Source organism: Hetaerina americana, unplaced genomic scaffold (assembly GCF_022747635.1).
Source record: "Hetaerina americana unplaced genomic scaffold, ioHetAmer1.1.p SCAF_5, whole genome shotgun sequence".
NCBI lineage: Eukaryota > Metazoa > Arthropoda > Insecta > Odonata > Calopterygidae > Hetaerina > Hetaerina americana.
This window is the reverse complement of record NW_027287095.1, coordinates 2,163,790-2,188,262: the sequence shown is the minus strand read 5'-3', so window position 1 is coordinate 2,188,262 and position 24,473 is coordinate 2,163,790. Positions and strand designations below refer to the sequence as shown.

Genomic DNA, 24,473 nt, shown 5'->3' with positions numbered 1-24,473 from the left:
ATAAAACTCTTGGTAAATGCATTCCTATACAGTAATTTTCCTAGTCATATCTTCACATTAAATAAAAAAATTAACTAAATTGATGTGTTTACTCATAAATTAGAGAAAAAAATGCATTATTGACATTTTATTTTATTTATTTATTTAATCAGTATAAGTCCGAAAACAGCACATTTTGGCCTTTACATCGAACTATTAACAACGATAACAATGTCACATTTACAAACACCCAAGCCCTAGATGGAGGGAAGCTCACCCAGGCGGGAATCGAACCCGCGACCCTTGGAATGGCAGACGAGGACGTTACCCCGCCGCCACCGGGGCCGGCGATACGTAATACACATGAAATGACATGAAATACGTATTCAATAATGAGCCACCATTAGACGAAGGCGAGAGGAAATGTAATCGAAAAAAATAAAATGATGTATAAAGAAAATACGTGTGCTGAACCACTTGGAAATACGACTGATGGTGATGTCTGAAATGAAAACGCACATTTATTCAAGAATCATCAGCTATGTTAGAAGGGCGATAGAGGACGCAGGTAAAGGAAGGAGATGAGAAGGTTTTTAAAAAGAGAGAAACGGAGTACCGGACTATCGAGGAAAAAGATGGTGAATTCTATGAATAGGAGTGATTCTGGAGAATAGCGGAAAGAGGGAAAATGAAACCGATGCGAAGAAGAATCGAGGAAGAAATTGGAAAGGGAGAAACGGATGTGGAGTGGAAAGTGTATTGGGTTCGGGCATGGAAGAGGTAGAAGTGAGCAGGGGGTGGGAGAGAGAGGGGCAGTGGGGTAGAGTGAGAGAAAAGTGGAGTGAGGATTCAAGGAGAGCCCAACTGAAAACTCGATAGAGGAGGAGGGGTGGAGTGAAAGGAGGTCGAGGAGAGAGAGGAGAGGGGGGGAAAGGCATGGGCGGCCGTGGGAGGGCCGAGGACTATAGGAGGATGGGGGAGGGTGAGTGGGTGGGTGGGATTGCCAGGCGAACATCTCGAGAGAGAGGGTGGGGCGGGGAGAGGGAAGCTGAGGTGGGGGAGGAGCAACTTTCGGAGGCGGGTGGTCGGAGCGAAGCTTTCCAAAGGCTCAAAGAGGGTGGGGGAGAGGATGAGTAGTTGCTGGGACCAGGAAGGTTACCATCCACCCGCCCCCCCCACACCCGACCAACCCAACACCCTCCTCCCCCATTCCCGCCGCCCATCCTCGCATCTGCCCCACACCCCCCGACGCCCATTTCTCTACCCCTTCCTCCTTCAACCCTCCTACGCCGCACATCTAGACCCACCCACGGACCCTTCTTCAAACCATACCTCCCGCACCCTCTCCCCCCCCGCACACTATAAGGGTTTCCACCCCCCCACTCCGTTTCGCCTACGTCCTCCTCCCTCCCCCGTTCCTCTCAACCCCTTGGGCTGCCCATTGCCGCCCCCGCCATCCGTCATGCTCCGAGCCGAAAGAGCCCTCCCTCACTAAGAGAGCTCCACCCTCCCCCCAATCCTCCCTTCCTAACCCCTCATGACCTCTACCCGTCCCCATCTCATTTCCACATCGCCCCCATCCCTTTCACCCACCGCCTCACACTCCTCCTCCCGCCCCTCCCTTCTCATTCCTACCGCCCCCAAAGCCCCCAGTCTTCCCTCTATTTCTCTACCTCTCTCTTTCTCCGTCTCCAATAACAACCACCCTTCCGCAATCCTGTCCTTCAATCTCCACCCCGTCCCCTCCTCCAAACCTTCATCTTTACCTCTGTCTTCTACCCTCGCCCTCGGCCCTCCCTCCTGGACATGTGGACGTCCCGAACACAGGGGTCGGGCGCGGGAGACCGTCAGGAGAACGCGTCGCAGAAAAGCCGCAAATTGGCAACGCCGAGTAATGGGCGCAGTACGTGTTTTACACACTTTACCAACACATTCGGATGTATCATGTGCATTAAAATTAATCATAATATTTCTAAAACAAAAGTCGACAACGATCATCGGAACCAAGTAAATAATAAAGAGAGCACCATGTACCATTAAATGATGGAAAAATGGTTGCTCATTGTACACTAATGAACATTTTAGTTCTTGATTTACCCTGTATGTAGATCATTCTTGGGTTGATATTTAAATGAAATTAATTGCGAGGTCGAACTGCGCGCACTCCTGGACTTGGGAAGGCTTAATAATTCTCTGGGACACACAAAAACGAAATAATGTGCTAATACTATATTTCGCTGAATGTGGACGCAATTTCCATGTCTGCGTGCTACGGACTGCAATTTATTCGTAAGTTCGAAATATTGAATGCCTGGAAGGGGAATTCAGCAGAAAATTCAGCTATTACCAAGATAGTCTTCATCGTATCCGTGCGTTCCTTATGGAAAATTAGTATAAATGTGGGATGCAGGTAAAGCGAGTTTGTCTAGGAAGAAATCTATGAAAGCCACAATCTTATTAGTAATGATAAAATGATGATCGAGAACGGAAAGACTTCTACGCCGAAAAGGAAGTGGAAGCAAGCTCATTTGTACAATGAGAGGAGAATATTACGTTGCAGCAGAAGAGATGATAGCTCAAGAGAGGTTAAATGGATCGGTGTTTTTAAACAAACTTTTAATATGTAGTTACGAATCGACTTAGCTGAGCCTACCTGTATGATAGTTCCACGCCAACAGCATCAGCTTCAGCTTGTCTGCGTCCTTACGAGAGCCTATAGGTAAAAAAAAAGAAAAACAAAGGTGAAGAGAAATAGGACAGGAATCGGGGGGTTTTAGCAGAGGGGTGGCATAACATCATGGGGCAGGAGTGATTGCCGAGTGGGAAAGCGGGGGAGCTTTGTCGGGGGCGGGAGGGGGGGGATTGCGGAGGTTATTCCAGGTCTTTTTATATTTAAGATGGGCTGACACGGGGAGTTATGGGGAGGGTGGGCGGCGGGGGGAGGTGTGTGTGTGTGAATGGCCGAATAATGCGAGTTGGACGAAGCAAGGGGAGAGGGGGGGAAGACTTTGAAATGGGGGATTTGGGGTGGGGGAGGTAACGAGTGTTAAAAAATGGATCTCTAGGGGGGGGGAGAGAGAAAGGGGGAGGAAGGCGATCGTGGGGAGGACGGAGAGAAGTTGGGGGGGGGGCGCTGGCGGAAGGTGTGACATTTTAATCCGAGACGGTCTCATTGGCAATGAACGAATTCTGCAATCCCTTCGTTAAGTATTGTTGTTTGGCTATTTTATAGTAAGTCATTTCCAGAAAGGTACTCTTGTTGGATATAAGTTTGAACAGATGGTACGGGGAGGGACGGAGGACCAATATGGACGGAGCAAATAAATGCCTATGAGACGGGTAATGGGCTACTCGAGTGATTCGATGTCTATGAAAAAAGTGGCCATTTTCTGTTAATTTTCTTGATCTTCCAAAAGATAAAAGCAACAATCCGAAAAAGGCATGGTCAATTATTACTTGACCATAGAGTTTTCTGTAATAAAGTAAATCATTACAGACTGGGAAAAAGTTTAGTGATAAACGGCCTTTTTTTGCAGTTTTATATTTCATGGAACACAGGAAGTGTATTTTGTGATAACATTATTTCGATGGTCGGCAACAAAATCAGGACTATTCACGCGATAGTTAAAATTAAATCAATAGAAATATAATAATACAGGATGATTTTTTGCAGAAGAAATATTTAGAAATATTGTATTTGGAATCTTATTTTGTGGATTGCACTTACCTGCGTAATGATCTTCATCGATTGCATCTGGTTCAGGTGTTGATACGTTGTCCTGCAATGAACAAAATACTATGTTAAGAACTAATGATACTTTTCACATTTCATACAATTTTTAAAAAATATTATCTTTGAGAGTAAACACACTATTTCGGGTTATTTACTTGTAAAGAATATGTTGTAGAAAATGGTAGATTGCTTGGAAAATATTAGACACTATTCAAAAATGGAAACTCATTTCATCACGATACAAATTACAATATTTTATATACATAAGTATCAAAAGATATTCTAAAATTATTTCAGTCTTAAAATTAGAGAATAAATCCTTGTTGCCAAGAGTAAAAAGGAAATACTCGATTATATGAATGATCATTTCTTTTTACTTCAAAACACATTCATCATCACAAGACAGTCCAATACGTTGCAATAAAAAATGCACCAATATTATTCATTTCACTAACGAGCAATCCCTAATCCTTACCAAAGCAAGCACACAAAATCACAACACAATAAGCATGCGATAAAACAGAAAGGAGTTTCGTCGTTATACTAAAACACCTGGCTTTCCTCTCCACGTCCTTCTTCCGCCTAGTTACGGCACCCTACCCCTTTCCGCCCAGCAATCTAACATAAGAAAAAATCTAACCATCCCTTTTGCCCCTGAAACCCTTCTTGGCACTCTCGCTAACTCTTTAATTCCTCCGACTACTGCGCATGGTCTGCTAAGAAGTAGAGACCTCTGGGAAGTGGGAAGGGGAGAGCTTAGTCAAGAACTCACAAAAGCACCCAAGGATTCCCCTTCTCCTCCCCTCAGTATTCCTCGAAACCTCTAAGGAAGCAGAGAGAGAGGCTCTTCTTCCTCCGTCCGCCCTTACATCCTCCGCCAACGCCCCCGACTCTCACTTCCCCCTTCTAATATCCCTTTATCTTCTCAGCATTCCTTCCAACCCGCCTACCCATCCTCCAAACACCGCAACTCGAAATGGCGACAGCGTGACCCTAGAAGGGGGCAGGGTGGTGGATATGAAATGGGCGGGGAACCGTGGGCGGAGGGAAAGGAGAGTTTGGTGTGACCCCACCCTGAGAAGTCTCACCTCCGGGGAATCAACCGGAGTCCCGGAGATTCCGTGAAAAAGGATGAAGGGAGAGAGAGAGAGAGGGGGGGGATGGAGAGGGGAAAGGGAGAGGCCGGAGATGCTGTTAGCAGGAAGGGGGCTCCCAGGAAGACGGGATTTCGGGAGGAGGTGAGCGAGGGAAAGAGAGCAGGAAAGCAAGGGGGTAAAAATGTTTTCAACAATGCGTGAAAAAGCGAAAAAGAGATGAAGAAAAAAATCAATCGGAAGTTGGTGCAATGGGCTCAAAGTATCCACCACCACATTCCATTCTATTGCTCCAATTTAATGGAAATAATAAATAGTAAAATAAAAATCTCCGTTGAATATATTTTCACATACACAACCCCACACTCAGAATTCCTGATAATCTTACACCATTCGGTCGACACAGTATGGTAACTAACTTCTAATATTATTTAAATGATTAAGACCAAAGTTTTTCATACACTATCGTGAAAGATGGTTTGTATTAACACGTCATCCCTATTTTTCCGCTTAAGTTTCAACGCGTCAACCTTCGTCATTTGCATCACAGTCCTGCTCCCTCCATTGTCACCCGTGCCATTCTTCGGTATCTTACGCACTCAAGATTCCATTTACTCATTCTATTCTTATGCACAAATTCTCCTCCCCACCCCTGTTTATCATTATGAAGTGCTTATGAATGAAGTAACAGAACACACATATCAAGAGAAAAATTATAACCATTGCGATTGCAACATAACGATAGGATACAAAAATTATTTCGAATCAGGGTTCCCTAAATTATTCAACAGTTTCCTTGATGCGTAAAAAATATCTAACTAAGGCCAAGAAGTGAATGCGTGCCTGAAGTGCGCTGCACAGCGCTGGTGTCGTCGCATGAGGACAGCAAAGTGGGATTCGCAACGGGGCAATCGGAAAGGTCGTCGCGTGGGTCGGCGGCGGAGGATGTTGTGGGAGGCGAAGACCGACCGGGAAGTGGAGTAGATCGGGGGCGGAGGTAGGTGGCGGGGAGCGGGTCGCTCTGGACGATATCGAGGGTCGACGAGAACCATGTGGCACCGCGGATGTGGAGGGCAGAGGGGGGGGTTTGGCCGTTTCCTGGCGACCGTTTGATTCCTCTGGGCGCCGTGAAACTCGACGGCGAACGCACACAAACAAACGCGACGGACCCACGTCGAGACCTCCTCGAGTTGGCAACGTTGTCACGCCACTGCGAACATTTTCATCCCCTCTCTACCTCAAACCCCTCCTCACACCCCCCCTCCCCAACGCGTCGTCCCTGAAGCCTTTCCACAAACCGAATAGCTGTACTCGAAAATTTTTCCCTGGGTGAAGAAGTTGTTCAACTCCAGGGAAAACGAATAGACGGGGACGGGCTTTGGGAAGAAAATGAAGGGGAGCACAAAAAATCACATATTATATTCCAACCAGGCATTTATTATACACACAGAGCAGTCAGTAGTGGTTACTTCGCGTCCCCACAGTCGATTTTATAGGATAGTGCCTCCAATTACATACACCCGGTGGGAGCACAAATGGAATATAAATGGTTCAGGTTGACAGTTCCGTTAGCGATAATCGGTCGAATATATGAGCATTAACAATTAATGCAAACATTCACGGACGAACATCAGAAATACCACCCCCAGTAAGCACGCAATTTTATTTTCGGACGAGACAAAAAATGCCGTTTGCCAACCGAGTATACCGCCCGGGCAGCTAATTTCTTCGAATTTCCCAAGACAAAGCTGTCTCTCATCCGCTCCACCCCTTCCCCCGGAACTCTTTTCCTCTTTCCCACCCTACCACGCACTCGATATCGTACACAGACACCCCACATACATCCCCACGCTCCCCGGTCCACTCCAATTATTTGGCCGGCTCCGCAACACTCCTCCCCCGACAACCCCCCCCCTTCCCCGGCCACACCCCCTTCACCTATAAAACACCCAACCACCTATCCCAGCTTACCCCCATTTCCTCCACACATTTCACCTCCCCTCCCGCCGTACCAAAAACCCCACGCAAACACGGCCTTTCGTAGCATTTCCCACCACCGCCTTTCCTCCCCCTTCTCCCTCGATACCCTCTGCCCCCCCTTCCCTACTTCCCTTCTCTCGCCCGCCGAATCCACTGGATTGACCCATCGGACATTCTGACCACCTCTCCCTCCTTCCCCAACGCCCAACCCCCTCTCGCACACCCAACTAAAGCCGCCTGACCCCTCCCCAATGGCCATATCTCGCCCGTTCCCTGCCTGCCCCACCCGCCCCTCCCTGGATCGCCGTACCATCCATTCTCTCCCCACCCCTATCCCTTTTCCTCCCTACCCCCCATCCCCCCGTAAGCCCAAACCTCCCCTCTCCCAACACTCATCCTCATTCCTTCCATTTCCCAGGCGAGGCAGTGTTGGCAGCGGAGGCTTTACGAAGGGACGGGCAAATGGGAGGGGGAAGGGTCTTCCATTGTTCCTCTTATCAGCCCCCTCCTCCCTCGCATCTTCCTCCTTTCCACTCCCCCTACTCCATACGACATTCTTTCCACCCTCCGCCCCCACCCCTCTCATTCCCCCAACGCCCCTGCAACGCCCTTCCCGCCGCCGCCTCGCCCACACTCCTTTCCCCCCCTGCCCCAAGAACGAGCGCTCTTCCCCCGGACGCCCTCACGGCCCTCACCGTGCCCACCCACCGGAAGAAGGGGCGGATCAACGTTTCGCCCGGAAAAAAAGCCTCCACTGCCGTCGCCCAAACCGCCCGCCCTCCCCTGCCCCGGTCTTGCTCCACCCCACCTATCTTTTCCCCCTTTCCTCCCCTCTTCCGTCCTTTCCCTTTGTGCCCGGTCTCCTCTCTCTCCACCTACGCCCCTTTCCTTTCCCCACTCATACTCCCTTTTGCGTTTCACACTGTTTTCCCCATTTCCCTCTTTTAACCACACGCGTAGCGCAATTTTGTTTTGAAAGAGTACCTACGCGCCGAACGGGTTTGCCTCCTCGAATGTACGTCACTTATGTGAATCACGTTTGATATATGTTCATATAAGTATGTTTCCCAATGTACAGACATTTCATACGTTCTGAATTAAATTGAGGAAGAATTACTCGGTTGCTTCCACTTCTGGACATAGATTCGCTGGATTCCTCTGGGAAACTAACAACAAGACTTTCATACCATACCATTTAGTCGATTCACATAACTTAACAAAACAATGAGTGAACGTTATAAATATATAGCCTTGATATAAGCCAGTGCAAAAACATTAACTTCTATTTTCGTTATTCTACGTATTCCTCGAGGAAGGTTCTTATTATGATCGAGGCAAAAAATTAGTAGTTGGCACAATTTAGAGAATCGAAGGTGTTTTTGGGAGTAAAATGGAGGGATAGGGGGAGGGAAAACTAGCAAAGAAGTCTCCTGGGCGAGAAATCTGAGCTTCTTTCAATTAGTGCCACTCTCGACCACTACCACGCTAAAATAAAAACCCCTTCTTTTTTCTTTCCATCCGAGGGGAGCCGTGCCAGCCACGTGGCGCTCCCACCCGCCCACGCCAACCCTCTTGAACGCGAATCCTTAGGCCTGCACGTCGGAGGGGGAAGAGGGCGAGGGAGGGAGGATCCACCCCCACACTTCCAATTCGTACGCGCCAAGTTCGAATCCCGAGAGAAAGGTAAAAAATAAAAGATATCACCTCGGAAAGACTTTGTACGACCTCACCATTTCTCTCTAGTTAAACAATTTTATTGCAGTAATACCGTTTCCATTTCCTGAACCCATCTCCAGTCTGAGCACGCCATTCCGCCGAAATACTCGTGAATCAAGCCCCTCACTCAAAAACTCCATAGACTCCGGGGAAGAAAATAAATACGTAAATGACGAAAACGCGTTCGTAAGTTTATCCAAACTAGGACATCTCTACGGACCATACTGATTTGTTTTTTTGTCGAGAAAATTTAGGAAAAGGAACGGAAAACTCCAATTATTTTCCACCAATACAGTGAATTGGTAGTCTGTTAGTGGGAATTGTATGAATACGCGTGATTTTTGACCTATGGGTTTACGGAATAGAAACATATTAACATTAACTTAAATATATTGCACGATTACCGTGGTTAATTAATGACTACTGCTTCTTCATCTCAGAACACATCGATGTGCAAGAGGCATCTAACAAAAAGCCATATTTACATAATGATTCCATCGAGGTAACATTGGAAGTGTCTTCGTAGGCTAGCAAATGAATAGTGGTTGGCAGTATTACATATAATAGGAGACTTTATTTAGGAATAGTTTTAATAAAAGAGCGGATGTCCACGCGTATAAGAGGATGAACCTTTCCAGGAATAAGATCCTTTATGTCCTCTTATCACACACAGCGTATTAAAATTTACACTTCTAGCAAGAGAAAAAAGTATACGTGGTCACAGCAGGAACGACGGCCTCGGGGAAATAACGGTCGAGTATTCGGAGGGCCGGATCGGAAGACCAGAAGTAGCGACCGGTATGATGCGACATCTTAGACGAAAGCAGCACCCACACATGCACCCTCCTCCGACTTGCGTGTGCATTCTTACGAACGGGCGAGCTGCGATTGGGCTTAAATGGAGCGTGCAGGGCACGTGCCGCCAAATCCGGATGGAGGGAGGGAGGGAGGGAAAGAGCGCGCAGTGTGGTGGGGCAGGTGGGCGATTAATTCGCCGCCGCGTTGAGAAATCTTTCCATTGGTTGAAGCGAAGCCGGCCGACTGGCCGCGAAGGACCGACCGTCACGTTCACTTGGGACCCACCCCACTGCACCCAGCGGTTGGGTGGTGTCCCCTCCCCCACTCATCTTCTCCGGTAGCCTGGCGCCCTCATTATCCCCGGCCGCGTCCCACAGAGCGGGAATACGGTCCGTCCGACAGTCAATGCTCGCGTGCCATGACGTCACCTGCCGCCGCGGATGAAGGGAGAAGGATGAGTCAAAACGGGAGGGGGGGGGAAATACTGGACGAAGGAAAGAGGGGAAGGAGAAAGAGAGGAAGATGTGATAAAGCCAGTATCCCTCTCCCTCTCCCATTCTTCGAATCACGACCTTCGAAGGGAGCGCAGTGCACAAACACACCACCTCCGTCCGCCCCATGTTCGGCCGGGAAGGCACCACTGCGCAGTTGTGCTCTTTTTCCCCGCCTCTCCGAGCGGTTTCTTTTGAAACGAGGCGTTCGCTCGGCGAGCACATTTAGGAAAACGATTATATACGTGGATGGATTATGTAAAACTTGAGGAGAAAGCGACTCGAGTAGCAACGGCTGTCCATGAAATATTTCATGGAAAACATCTAATGTGGAAGGAGGAAGAGCGAAGAGTTTATGTGAAACTATTAAGAATCAACCGATCCATCAATCCTCATTCACAGGTTGAAGCGAAAAATATGTACATATATACGCATTATATATATAAACAGTAATCAACCCGAAGGTCGGTTTGGTAGGTGATGGTAGAGATCACCCAGTGCTAAGCCCTATACGGCGTGTGAAAATTCGCACATCAGGGTAGGGGGTCCAGTTCCTTTCCCTGTGCCGGTTATGGTTTCCCAGGAAGACCTGGTACCCGAAAAATCACTTTAGCTTGGGTGGAGCTGCAGGTGCCCAGAGTGCCTTGCCCGGGAATCGAACCCGGGACCCTCCGGTCAGCAGTCCAACGCTCTACCCACTGGACTACCGCGACCCACAATATTTGCTACTGGACTTCCTTCTCGAGTTTTTTTCTTTTTTGCGTGCTTCTGCGTGTTTGTCTTTGTTCGGAAAAAAATGAAAGTATAGTTAGGAAGGTAACCCCGTGGAAAGATTATATCCTTTTATAAAACGCAAATGCGGAAAAAGTATTACCACAAGACTCACGCCACGGACCCACGACTTAACACAATTCTGACGTACATGTTTCCGCGGGTGAGAGAATCTTTAATATTAGGTAAACAAGGGATAATCTAAAACGCCGAAGGCAGAGCGTGGCATAGGGAGAGGCAGGCTGTGGTAAAGAGGCAAGGTTCGGGAAGTGTAGAGGGGGTGGGCGGGAAATGGATGGCGGAGCGGTGGAGTCCAACACTCGGGCAACTGTTAACCCTTGTTCCACAGATGCAGGATCTCTCGGGGAAATACCCGATGAACGACCACCACCTACACATCCAGACCCCAAGGGTATCGCCCCCCCCCCTCAACACTCCTCCTCGCAGCCCTTTCCAATGAAATACGACTCACGAATCTACATCCCTCCACGTCCAACATTTCACCCCTCCACCCCGCTCCAATACCCACCCACACTCCCTCAGTCCTCAATTGCACGCATACCTGCAGGCACAAGTAAGGCGGGCTCCCCAACTCCGTCCCCGGCGATCATCCCACGAGGCTAGGGGGTGCATACGCTCGGATTTAGACATACATGAGAGAAGAAGAAAGGGTTTCACAGGAATAGGAAGAGGAGGGGGTGCCAGGCCGCCCAAAGGAAGAGCAGAAGAACTAGGAAAGAAAAAAGAGAGAGGATGGGAGAGGGAGGAATTTAAGGCGGCCCCGTCTCCCCCATCCCCGACCCACGACTCGAAGACTTTGACACGTTATGAGGCGGCGGGAGGAGTCATTCGGGGAGGGGCAGGAAGGAAGGCGAGGTGGCGTGGGGGTGATGGGTGGGAAGCGAAAGGGGAGATGAGGGGAGGCGGCGGAGTATTGAGTAAGCGAAGTCTGGTGAGGGTGGGAGGAAGGGAGGTTGCGAGGGTTGGGCGAGGGGACTGGGAAAGGGGGAAGAAGGGGGGCGTGGGTGCGGAGTGGGGGGGGATCGGAGTGGTGCAGCGACGGGGGACCTTGAGGTGGGGCCCGCATATACCCCGGGGGTTTGAAGAGGCGGCAGTCAGGCAGTATGTCGGGAGGTGGTGGTGTTGGTTGGTTGGTTGGATAGGGAGGGGGAGAGGGTGAGGCAGGGCTGGGCGAGGAGAGGGATTGATAGGGGGGATTTTGGAGTAGATCGAATGAGTGCGTTTTGGAGGGAGTCGCCAAAGGGGAGGGGGGGAAGGGAAGAGTGTGTGTGTGTGTGGGAAGGGGAGGGGGCGAAGCGGGTGTGGAAGCTGTGTTTCGCGGGTTTATGAGCCAAGGAGAAGGCGTGGGGGGTTGGAGGGGTGCGGGGGTCGGGTCGGGAGGGCAGAGAAGGGGAAGGCGCGTCGCTGGGGTTTAAATTCCCCAACCCCATCACCACCGCCACCTCCGCCAGCAACTCCGCTTGCTGCAGCCGCAGAATGACGGGGAACAGGGAACACTGGATATTGGAACGCAGCGGTGTGGGAAGGATGAAGGCATAAAGAAGAGACGGGAAGGGAATGTCATAAACGAAGGGCCAAAGTGACGAAACTCCGAGGGGGGAAAGGGTCGCCAAAGTTTCGGTACAGAGGAAAATTAAACGAAACTCTTGTTACGCCAATAAAACTGAGTGGAACAAACAACTGGGCGAGTCCTTAAAACATTTTATCGTTTTAGGGACAAATTCAGTCTATGAAAATTCCTATTTCCCTAAAGAAATGTGAAAGGAGCTCAGACGAGCATTAGCTTCTACAAAACTGTTTCCATATAATAGCTACCAAAGAATAATGATACATCAACAATATCCATTTTTTGAAGTTTTTACTAAACCGATCGACCATATCGGCTGAACTTATCTTCAAATAAATACTCACAGCGCTGGATAATATCAAGTCGCTCGATTTAACATAAAAATTATGTTCACAAAAGCATTATAATAAATACGCAAAGAAACGATTTATATCGATCGCATGGTTATCGTTAACATGAGACCAGGTCCATTTGCTGACAGAGGACAAGATCCCATAAATGCATAAATAAACGACTCACCGAAGGACTGGAGGAAAAAAAACAGGACAAGACTGGAGAAAAGCAAAAAGGGTAGGGAGAAACGAGTGGCGTGAGAGAAAGACATCGAGATGGGCGGGCGGAAAGGGCGTAGAGGGAGCATAAGGGAACATGGGAACGTTAGGAGACAGGTCGAAGGGGAAGGATGAAAAGGGGGTGGGATGGAGCCTGTGGTGAAAAGGGACTGGAATGGTAGAGAGAGAGAGAGACAGAGAGGGCGGCGCGCCCGGGGAGCAGGAGAAGAGGAGAAACCTACTCACTACATCCGCAGCCTCCTCCTCCACCGCCGCTGCCGTCAGACCCCGCTCCCCATAGAGGCACAGTGCTCAACCCCCACCCTCCCTCTCTCGAGCCAGTCGCCAAGATATCCTTCACCTCTCCCTTCCCTGGCCTTACTCCTACCGCGTTCCTTCGCCACCGCCCTCCACCCCCCAGTATCAGTCGCATGCTTCATTCGCACTCAATCCCACTTACGGCCATTCCACAGTTCAAAATCGTCGGGAATCCTCCGTTCCTCTCTCCCCAAACCGAACCGCCACTGGCATGAAAAACAGCCCAACTCGCATTTCATTCCGATGCGTGTGTTCAATGGGATTTTTAACCTTCGTCCATCTAATCACCATTGCGCTGAAATATTTTAACGTGACAAACCATGACAGAATTGATTACAAGGAGCAAGATAATATTATTTTGATGCCACTTAAATAAAAGAAACATAATGTACCTTGACTATTATGGGTTGTCCTTGGCGTAGATATGTCACGGGAATTCGATCAAACATTTTTTTCATTACGAAGAAATTGCAAACTGTGGACATTGTAAATCTTTTCGCATTTATCTCTTTTTGTAAATACGTAAGTAGAGGCACATTATGGGAGTAAAATTGATCGCCTTGGAACAAATATTGGTAAATATGAGTTATGTGATCCCTTTATACTCGGGTCGGTTCCTTCCTGATCACAGAGGCGGCGAAGAGTGGGTCGATGTAGCAAAAATGAAATAGCTACTATCCTAAAAGGCGGGCAACCAGCAATGGTTTTAGGTAATAAACCCGCCACCTTGGCCCATCTCAAGAAACCAAATGACAACAAATGAGCAAGGGTTAATCTTGATATTATAGTAGAGGAAGAAGATCTAAGAAAAGGCAATAAATGAGAGGATATGTAAATAAAAAATGAGAATTTCTTCTAAATGACCACAGAACAGGCAGTTTTGATAAAGACTAAACGTTAGATCAATTGCGTTAATTAACATTCGGAAGATTAAAGTGATTGTCACTGGAAAATAAATGATATATACAGATCAACAACATAGAGAAATTAAAAGTATAAAACAACAATCACAGCGTTTCAAATTTAGTTCTCCGCGGTTTATTCGCCACCCTTAACAATAATACTCGCACATCAACTCAGTGATGCATTTATTTATTTATCTACTCGAGCGCATTTATGATATCGTTTCAGGAAAACCACAGACCACAGAGTATTGCGATCGGAGAAGATGGAAAGGAAACTTTTCCACGTCACCAACAAAAGGTTCGGTGAGGCCATCATATAAAAGAGTGGGGCGAGAGATATTTGTGGGAGGAGAGCGAATCCAAACTCACGCACCGAAAGAATGGTGCACCCGAAAATCCGATGCGTCCGAGTGAATGTGGAGAGATTGGGGAGGAGTGGGAGGGAGTGGGAGGGAGTGGGAGGGAGTGGGAGGGAGTGGGAGGGAGTGGGAGGGAGTGGGAGGGAGTGGGAGGGAGTGGGAGGGAGTGGGAGGGAGTGGGAGGGAGTGGGAGGGAGTGGGAGGGAGTGGGAGGGAGTGGGAGGGAGTGGGAGGGAGTGGGAGGGAGAGGTCGCGTAATCAAGAGCACCTCAAACGTGAAATTACTCCCACGCTACTTCCGGCACGGGAAACAACAAAACAAAGCGAACGCCCGGGAGTGAGAGAGGAGGAGAGAAAGAGAAGAGGGGAAGAAAGTGAGGGTGAGAAAGAGAGAGAGAGGCATTAGGCCACCCACTCTCTTTCTCTCTCAAACAGTCCAAAATCAACACACAATCCCGCAACCAATGGCGCCACCCCTCTCTCCATAGTTACCGAAAAGACGGACCGACAAACCGAGTTCTTCGTGCACATTTGACGGGAAAGGAGGGATAGGGAACTTCGATCCGGAATGTACAAATATTACCACCATACCAAATTCAAAGATCTTTCCCAGGATACCTTCGCTCCCATATATTTAAAATAACTTTGCGGGAAGTTTGAAAACAAAAAAAGGTTCGCACTATGCAATTCGATTGGTTATTTATATCTGTTTTAATCTCAAACACAGATGATTACGAGTATACCATGGACTCGAGTAGGTGTTGGGAGTTGGTAGAAGTTGGGGAGAAGTCATCACGACGCAGAATGAGGAAAAACCGTTGAAAAATGTCTCTAATTACAATGCAACAATTTCAGAGTGTAGTAAATCATTCGCCTTGGCCGGAATTCGAACCCGGATCGAAAAATTTAGGAAATTTTGGGGGCTTTAAAGGAACAATATGTAATGACGAAATACCGTACATACAATGTCACAGGCACAATGTGATTGTAATGCATAATAGCTGATGACTATGATAAAGTTAATTCTGCGGCATCTCCTGCAGTGTTTTGTAATGTCTCCAATTAAACCAAGTAAAGCATGATTAAATAAACAAATCTAAGGAGGTATAATTTCGGTGTTCGAGGAACGCTTTCACGCTGTCCCAATCCAACAAAAGCTACGACACATCTCATTTCTGGACATTCTTTTATATTCCTTCAAAATCTCCATCTACTCGCACTCGAGGGGGAGGTAGACACACCATTATTTTCATTCCCACTTCTCACCACGTGATGTCGCACCTGGGCCTGCCTCGCAAAAACCCGACTCCCTCTTCCACCAGCCCGTGCTTAAGAAAGAAAAAATAAAAAGGTTCCGCGCACGTCAACTCCCCCGTCGACTACCTCCCCTTCCCTTCACCCGTGATCCGGTTGGAGGAAGAAATGCAGTGAATGATCTGCCGTTTCCTTGACCCATCCCCACCACGCCGACGCCTCACCTTCTTGGCGATCTTTCTGAAAATCCGCCAACCGAAACACGGATCTCGGGAGTTTTATATAAATTGCAAATACGACGATCCCCGTCCAACGGCGGTCGGAATCTTAACTTACCTTTGCGTCACACCGGGGAATTTATTCCTTCGATATTTGGAATTTTAAAATATATGATATTATTTTATGCTCCCGGTCAAGAGTTCAAAATGAACTCACACATAGAACGGTACAAAATAATCAACTGGTGAATGGAAAAATATGGGGAAAACAGGACGAATGTTAAAAAAACGAATTATTATATTTTAAAGAGACGACGTCGGCGTTCTTCGCCGGTGACGCCCACCCACATCAGTGATATAACTCTCCGTTTTAGCCCTAGTCACCATTAAAATTAAAAAATTATTGTTTCAAAGAACTTCGACCCCTTTTATCCACTTAAATAACCTACACCTGATCATTCAACTGCATTTAATAGGTAAATGATTTGATTATTTAATATTGGTTGTTACAAACTTTGTTTTTTTTTGCATTTTTTAATATAAAAATTGAATTTCATTCATTATGGTATCGTTGCTAGTAAACTCAATCGACGAGATCGAAGTAATATTGTGCATGATGTTATCGAACGTAAATTATTTCAGTCAGAGAACGCCGAACGCTACCATTTTGCTCTCATAGCGACTTCGTTGGCTCCCACAAACACTTCTTTCTCTCAAGTCAACCCCTCGCTCCAGACCCACTTTCCAAAACTCTTCTTTCCGCCTCACCCACCCGAGCTACTGTGAATGCATCCGCCGGTCGGCACGGTGCCACTCCCCAGGTCAGACACGGCGGTGCCCCCCACCCCTTCACCCATCGCCCTTACACGCCACACACACATTCATCGACCATTCCACTTCCGCCCCGTCACCCCTCCCACCAATCCCACCCCCTCCCCCCGCCGATTCCCATTTTTCCCATCCAATCGTTATCACCACGCCCCTTCCCCGCACCGCGACACAATCCTATCCCCCCTCCTCTACACCATTTAAATGCCATCTCCCGCACACAAAAGACTCCCCCCATCCACCACCCATTACATCGCCCGCTGGTCGGTCTTTTGACTTTTTTTATCGTGTACTTAGCGCTCATTCTCGCCTCACTCCCCGATTATGTCGAGAGACCGCGTGTGCAATAAAACAACGAACAATACAGAGAGGTGATCCGGGAAGAAGTTTTTTTAATATTTTGATATGGCTTGTTATGCTCCGTCAACTCTGGTACTAACATACGAGCGAAGAGGGCTTAACTCTCAATAAATACACTTAGCATGAAATCAAGATCTTCCGTTTTTCAATGCATTAGGATATTTGTTCGATTATGACAAAAATAACGACAAAACGGAACGAGAGACTGAAGGAAAACTGGTATATATTCCATCGCTTCAACAAAGAAACCTTCCTATGACATAACGTACTATCTTTTGGCAAGTTTTTTAAGCTCCGAAAATTGGGAAAACGACCAATAATGTTCAGAAAGCTAGGGTGCTATGCCAATAGGGAAACGGATATGTAGCTGTGTTCTGAATTTTCATCTTCAATTCACTTATAAATTCACAATTACCTGTATACATTGACGTTTCTTCAATGCAGATTAAGTAAGGCATTTGGGAACTAAAATTACTGATAAGCAAACTTTTTTCCAGCACTTTCCAACAAAAAAAATTAAGATCATTTTCACGGTAGATAATAACCATGTTTTTACCTACCATTCATATATATCCATCCTTAGTTCTGAGCAAAATGACTAGGTTAGATTGCATTATGTCTAAAACTTCTTTAAAACATTATGTCTTGGCTATTAGGTACAGACTTCAAGAGGACTAAAAGTTAAACGAATTTTTATTTTCGATGGCAAAGGATCAGGAGGGAAAGATACCAGGAGAACCGAGGGTGGCAGGAATATGCATGTATAAGGGACGCATCCCCGTAGGCAAGGGGCAACAGCTGTCGCAACAAGTATTATAAAATAACACCATCATTCTTAGGGTTTTTCTCCATCAACCCCCCGCCCGCACCCATCTACTCCACTAAGGGCGGGGATCCCACGAGGAAACAAAAAAAATCTCCCGTCAATAATCCAATTCCCCTCCCTCCCTTTCCCCCAATCACCCTCCGACCAACCGCCGAAATAATTCCCCGTTCCACATATCCCTTCCACCCCAGTCATAAGTAACGCATTCCTCATCTATCCTGATTAATGCCTCGCAGACCTTTCAATTAGGAAGGATGAGGGAGGAGGGAATAAAAAAAACGGATAGTGGTCCTTACGAATGGCCATCGTACGTCACGGTCAAATCGCATAAACGGCGTCGAAGTTGGGAGGGAGACCGGAAGGTCATTCATTTCGGAACCATCTTCCCGCTTCTCCTCCCCGCCTTCTCTCTCCACAAATCCGACCCCTCCCACCCCCCACACAAAACTCGAACATCATCCCAATTTCACCCCATCCTCGCTCCTCAGCGACACCCAAATATTCCTCCCCCACGCGGCCCCTCCCAAATAACCCTTTCCCCACCACCCCACGCCGGGCAGCTCGGCGAGTGCACCGACGGCCCATTGAACACCGCCCACACTAAACAACCGACGCCCCCGACACCCTCCTCCCATTCCCCCCCCCCCCCGCCGCACGACTACTCATGATCCCACCTCGACTACAATATAGCGAGCGGCCTCGGGAAAAAATAACACAATCGGCGAGCGCTCCCGCAGTGCAACTCCCGTCGGGGAAAGTGGAATGTAGCGGGAAGGGGGCGAGGAGGGGAGTCCCTGGATGGTAAGGGGCGGACAAGGGTGTCTGGGAAGGGGGGGGGGAAGCCAAAGGGGGTTGGGGGACGAAGTACGGCCTTATATACATACATACATACGTACAATGCATGGGGAGTCGAGCAAGGACGGGAAGGGAAAGGGCGATCCCACGGGGCGGTCGGGGTGATGGGAGGGCTATGTGAGAGGAGGGCTATGTGAGGGGAGGGGCGGCCGGGACAAAGGGAGGGCGCCGCGGGGGCAGGGGAAGAGGTGGGGAAAAAGTAGTGGGAAACGCCGGAGCACAATGAAGAAAGGAAGGCGAGTGGGGAGGAAGAGAGGTCGTGGGACCAACCTCTCCCCCAGATGAACTAGGGGTACCAAGGGCCGTCTCCTCCCACTACCTTCCCGCCCCGGGGTCGCCTCTAGTGCCTCGGTTTTTGTGTCCAGATTTTTTGGCTTCTCCCGCGACTTCTATCCTTGAGGCCACTTGCCCTGTTTTTTTTTCTTCGTGACTGCGATGGCCTTTCATCACGAGTTGCGCCTCATGGCCTGCGGAGTAAAACGCGCACGAGCACTGCACTCGATACCCGCGCATGCTCCGTTCTTTATGCAAACAAAGCCCGCCGAATAGAGTAATTTTCCCTTACTATTTATTAGACAAAAAAAACCTTCCAATTGAGCCATTTTTCGTTTCGCCAAACCGACCGACGTATTATTACCGTATCGAAATTCAGTGACGCCAACTTCCCGGGCAAAACCCTAAACCAGCGACAATTGTCGTAGCTTTTCCTCATCGTCTATTTCCCAGGTACACGTATTGACGCGGAATTTGACTCCACCTAAAGACTGAATAAGAAAAATCATAACTAACCCGGTGATCTCATTCCAATCCATTATGTCAATGCCATTCATTTAAAAAAATGTCCGGTCATTGCTAGGTAATCCCAGAAAAATATTTTCGCTAATTTCTTAATTAGAATACAAACATGTCCTCACTTCGATATGAGATACAATTTTAAAATTTATGCATTAGAGTTAAACGTTAAAGATAATTTCAATCCGAAAAGCACAAATTATCCACATTCCTAAATGTAATGTAATATTTCACACGCGCAAAATATAAAAATATATTTATCGTTCTTTCATCCAGTTTTTCTCATAAAAATAATGTTGTAGAACCATGTATATGTATTACGTCGAATCATACTGTTATAATCGAAACAAGGGTATGCTAAAAAGGATATTTAAAAAAAATCCTTTTTTCCAACGGAGAGAACCTGGCAGTGCTCCAAGATTTTAATTTAATAATATCCTCCTTGCTACAAGTTTTGATCATGGGTGTCTGGGTTCTACTCATGTTCCCTTATTCTTTACCCCTGCCCACACGGGTACCAAACCCATCTCCTCCCACTTCCTTCCTCTTCTTCTTCTGTGGGGTGGGAGAAGGAGCGAATGACGCCAACCAACCCCACGACGGGAAGCAAAACTCGCGCGGCGGAGAGTGTCGTCGGCGCCCGCCCTTGTCGCTTCGCACCCTCTCCCCATCCACCCGCCGACGACGAGCAGTGTGAGTGCGCGAGAGGGCGCCGGGAATCGATGGCGCCCCCTACCGCATACCCACCAACCACCCGAAAAACACATCCCCCCCATCCACGCCCCACAACCGCTCCCGATCCAAAAACCCGCCCACGAGGCCATTGCAGCCCTAACCCCCCCAACACACATTCACGGCCGAGGGAGAATAAAACACGAAGAAGGGATGGCGGAGGGAAGCCTGGGTGTGGGAGGAGAGAGAGAGAGAGGGGTATGTGCGTGTTATATGAGGAAAACTGGAGATAAATGGAAGAATGAGTGGAAGTGTGGGGTAGGGGGAATATTTTGGGACGGTGTGTGTGTATGTGTTCGCGTGTGTTGGGAGTTTTGAGGATTCGGAAATGATCGGAGGTGGGAGGGAAGGGTAAGGGGAAAAGGGTCTAAAGGGTTCGGGGAGGGGAGGGACGAGTAGGGCGAAGCTACGTAAAAAGGGGCCATTGTGACGAGGGAAAGGGTGGGGCGGGGAGAGGGAGGGCGTCGGCCGGGGGAGGAAATAGAAAGAGGCGGATTGGGAGGAGGGCAGGGACCGCGAGTGGGTGGGGATGCGGAGGCAGAGAGTGGGAAAGGGGTTTGGGGGCTTCTGTAACAGTAAGTTCTAGGGGATAGGGAAAGGTTTTTGGGCGAGGGCGTCGAGAAAAAAATAGACCGGCAAAGGGGGGCGAGAGGAAGGTGGTTCCGGGAGGGACAGTGTGTGCAGGGGAAAATAGTGGTGGCGGCAAGGTGGAAGGGGAAATGGGGTTATTCGCGGAGGCGAGGGAAAAGGCAGAGGGAGATTGAAAAGGGTGAAAGAGAACGCCTTTGTCTCTCGTATTACGAAAAGAAAGCGAAGAAACTAATTTAGGAATTCATTCCGTAGGAGTATCTCGAAGAGTAACGAATAATTAAGAGTGCATTTCAAAGAACGGAGCAAATTATAATCCAAAGAAAGTTAAATTAATAATTAACTATAGCATATCCTTCTCCGTATTAGCGAGCCATCGTTATAAGGGATACATTGTGCAAAAGTTTCCTTTTCCAATGACTTTGTACAATTGCAATCGATTTTGTATTTTATGCACCGGTCTAAAACATTTTTAGGGAGTAATGTCATAATAACAGGGTAAAAGAATTATTTAAAAACACCTTTTAATACAACTTATCACTTCAAGAGCGAATGGCAATCGTAGTGGAAAGGCATTAGAATATAATCGCAAATGTTCACATGCATTACATGGCTTTCGGCATTACGAGTAGTTCATCCATGATCGACACGGTAAAATGTATATGCTTGTATGTATGGTGAATAATATAGAATGATGCACGTGTTTATATCTTTGATGATGGCATTCGGACACTTACAGAGAGGATATCATTCAAAATTCATAAACATGAATTGTTTGTGACGCAAAGGAAATTTACGGATAAAAAACGATAAAACCAATTGATAATTAAGTGATATATACTTCATACATTTAACACACGAGCTAATAGAATATAGAAAGGGAAGAATCAAGTTTAAAACGAGGGAAAGATTGATTAGTCCAAAATAAGTACGTCGATAGACCAGTTAGAAAAATATAAAATAGCCGATCACAACGCGATAATCACCGAATATATTCCTGAAATACGAGCAGATTTTAAAAGAGGGGACCGATGACGAATGCAGACGGTTAATCTTGAAGATAGGGAAACGTGGAAAGAGAGTACAGAGTTTAAATGTGGAGAGGAAAGGTGAGAGAGAGGGGAGAAGAGAGAAAGAGATCCAGCGCGCACGTAGGAACGACGTCGAGGGGGAGGGAAAGGAAAGGCATAAAGAAATAAGCGAGGGAGAGCACCATTGGAGCGCGAGAGAGATGGGGGCACTCGTATTTGGGATGAAAGTGTAAATAGGCAAAGGGGGGGAGGGGGGGAGGAGGGGGACGAGGTAGAGAGCAGCGTGAGGTAGAAGGAGGGAGTGGGGGGGAAGATGTGGCGTGACGTGATGGACGCAGGAGGAAGGGAAAGGGCTGGGTTTACGGAGATTACGGGGGAAGTGAGGGCAGAAGCTCGGAGAGGTGGAGGTAAGGGTGGGATAATTGGGAAGGGGGCTGTGTTGGGGCGACTCTCGTGCCCCCCCGCATCCTCCGACTTCCATTCCGCGGCCTAAAACTTTCCATCGCGCACACATAACAAACACTCCCTCCCCCCCCCCCCCCACACGCTCCCTCCACTCTCGCCCCCGCCGAGAACGACGCGCACACCTTTGCCTCCCCTCCCTCCGTCGCGCAGGCGCGTGAGCACATCTCCGGCGACCATCTCTCCACCTGGCGGAACCCGTATGAAACAGGTGCCGCCTCCCTCTTAGCCACAACTCCGTCATACAAACCATTCCCCTCCCTCACGATATCTTTCCCGCGCGACCTTTCGAACGCGGAACCCGACCGATACTGGCAAAACCTTTCGACGGAATCGAAACTGCCGAAAACCTTCAATTTTCAATCGGACTCCTCTTCCTCGCTCACCCTTCCCCCCTTTCCGACCCACACACGTCCTCACCGAAACCACGGTACGTAATCACTCACGCGGAGAAAGCAGCTTCAATCCGCGGTCCACCTTCTATCTCCCGCTCTCTCCCTCCTCCCTCGGCCAGTGAACGAGTGGAGAGCGTATATTGCATGCCCTTATTTGGAACGCGGAGCGGAAAAGGGTTGGCGGACTCTCCCCTCCGCACCGGTTGGAAAATCGAGGCACGTCCCCTCCCCCTCATGCCTCGCGGCCCGCGACGGAAGATCCTCCTCCCTCGCCATCTCGCTCCCATCTAACTAACACGACCCGTACACACTCGGTTGCCGCCGCCCAGCCTTCCACCACGCAATCTGAAATCGCGATCCTTGTGTGCATTACGTGAATTTTTTCCTCCCGGAATGAAATTATTTCCGACTATTGTGGAATACGAAACGCCCGCAAACACAGGTAGACACAAGTGCTATGGATCTGAACTTTTACATGAAAAAAATGCATTCATCGTTTTCTAAAAAAGAAATAATAGTTGTATCAGTCCTACCATAATTGTTTTCACGCACGAAAAACTTTATGTATGTACGGATAATTTTATGTAATTATCCTAAAAGGCATGCCAAAACTGCTTCCCGATAGTATTAATGATTGTACTTATTCCTATCACTCCAACAACTATCAATCTTAGCGGTCAACAAAACTGTATTTCCCACAGGATTGAAGGAATTATTTTAAATATGATGCAACTGAATATGAAGCAAGTTATATTTGAATGAATTCAGTCGATCGATCATGCATGTACTATTCTTAATATTCATCACAAAAGGGGGGGTTGATTATTACACTGTTTATGGTTAATGGAAAACTCACAGAGGTGCTATAATCCCTCCGTTCTCCCCAAAAATCCTAAACCAACTTTCCAGTGTTTCGGTGCTTTTTCTCGAATTTCTCGCTGCCTCCTTCCTCTCGCCAACTCTCCCCTTCCACGCGTGCACCTTACACCCCTGCTCCATCTATCTCCCTTCAGTCTGCCGCCACCCCCGGCTGAACCGTTGTTTCACCCCCCCTCCTCCGCTTTCAAAACCCTTTCACTCAAAAACTTCTCCGACGCCCTCCCCACACTTCACGCCAACCGCTTGCTCCCACGTTCCCGTCACGAGGAAAGACGGGGCGACGACGAACGGGACATTTCCTCACCCAACCACACCCCCTCCGCAGCATTAATTCGGCGAATTTCGCCCGTTTCCGCGGAGAATTTCGCCCGAGGAGAGGGGTAGGGCGATGGTGAATGAGGGGAGACTTTGCACGGTTGGGGGTGGGGAAAGCTCAAGGGAAGAGAAGACAAGGGGTGTGTGATGGGAGGAGGGATAGGGGTGGAAATAGGGGTACGCGGGAGGGTGGAGTGGGGGCCGGGTGGGTCAAAGGGCGGGTGTGGTGAGGGATGAACGGGCTGTGGAGGGAGAACCCTCGACTCTCCATTCATGAGATTCCGCGGTTCCACATGTCGTTCATTTGGGCTATTCAGCGGAGGTCGCTCCTCCGCCATGTTACGACTCCCGAAACGTCTTCTTGACTTCAGGCGGAGGAAACTCACTGCTCGTTCCACCACATTCCAAAGAGCTCTAAGCGGGAGCTGGGTGCTCCGAGTGACTCAGTGGTACGCCCTTATCTCTCTCCCAATATGGTATATGCCTCCGCAAAACAGAATATAGCGCATTACAAGTTAATGAACACCTTTTAAATAGACGGCATGAGTCGGCAGTTTATCTAATCCAAGTGCGGATTCCTCGGGAACAACATATTTCTCCTTGCAGTGCTTAGGCACTTATATTCACCTTGAATATTCAAAACATTTCCTCGCAG

At 48.3% G+C, this 24,473-nt stretch overlaps 1 protein-coding gene across 7 annotated transcripts in view; it reads right to left on the bottom strand.

Annotated features, from left to right (window-relative positions):
• LOC139694323 (uncharacterized) overlaps nt 1-24,473 on the bottom strand; it is a 119,295-nt gene that overhangs the window by 46,785 nt on the left and 48,037 nt on the right. For 4 of the 7 annotated variants that reach the window (XM_071592807.1, XM_071592810.1, XM_071592809.1 and 1 more), the window contains 2 exons: nt 3,707-3,758; nt 2,634-2,692 (listed from right to left, as the gene is read on the bottom strand). In XM_071592807.1, coding sequence (XP_071448908.1) covers nt 2,634-2,692; nt 3,707-3,758 — 111 coding nt within the window. Of the gene's footprint in view, nt 1-2,632; nt 2,693-3,706; nt 3,759-24,473 lie in introns of all 7 variants that reach the window. The other 3 variants (XM_071592812.1, XM_071592813.1, XM_071592808.1) reach the window with 2 other exon arrangements.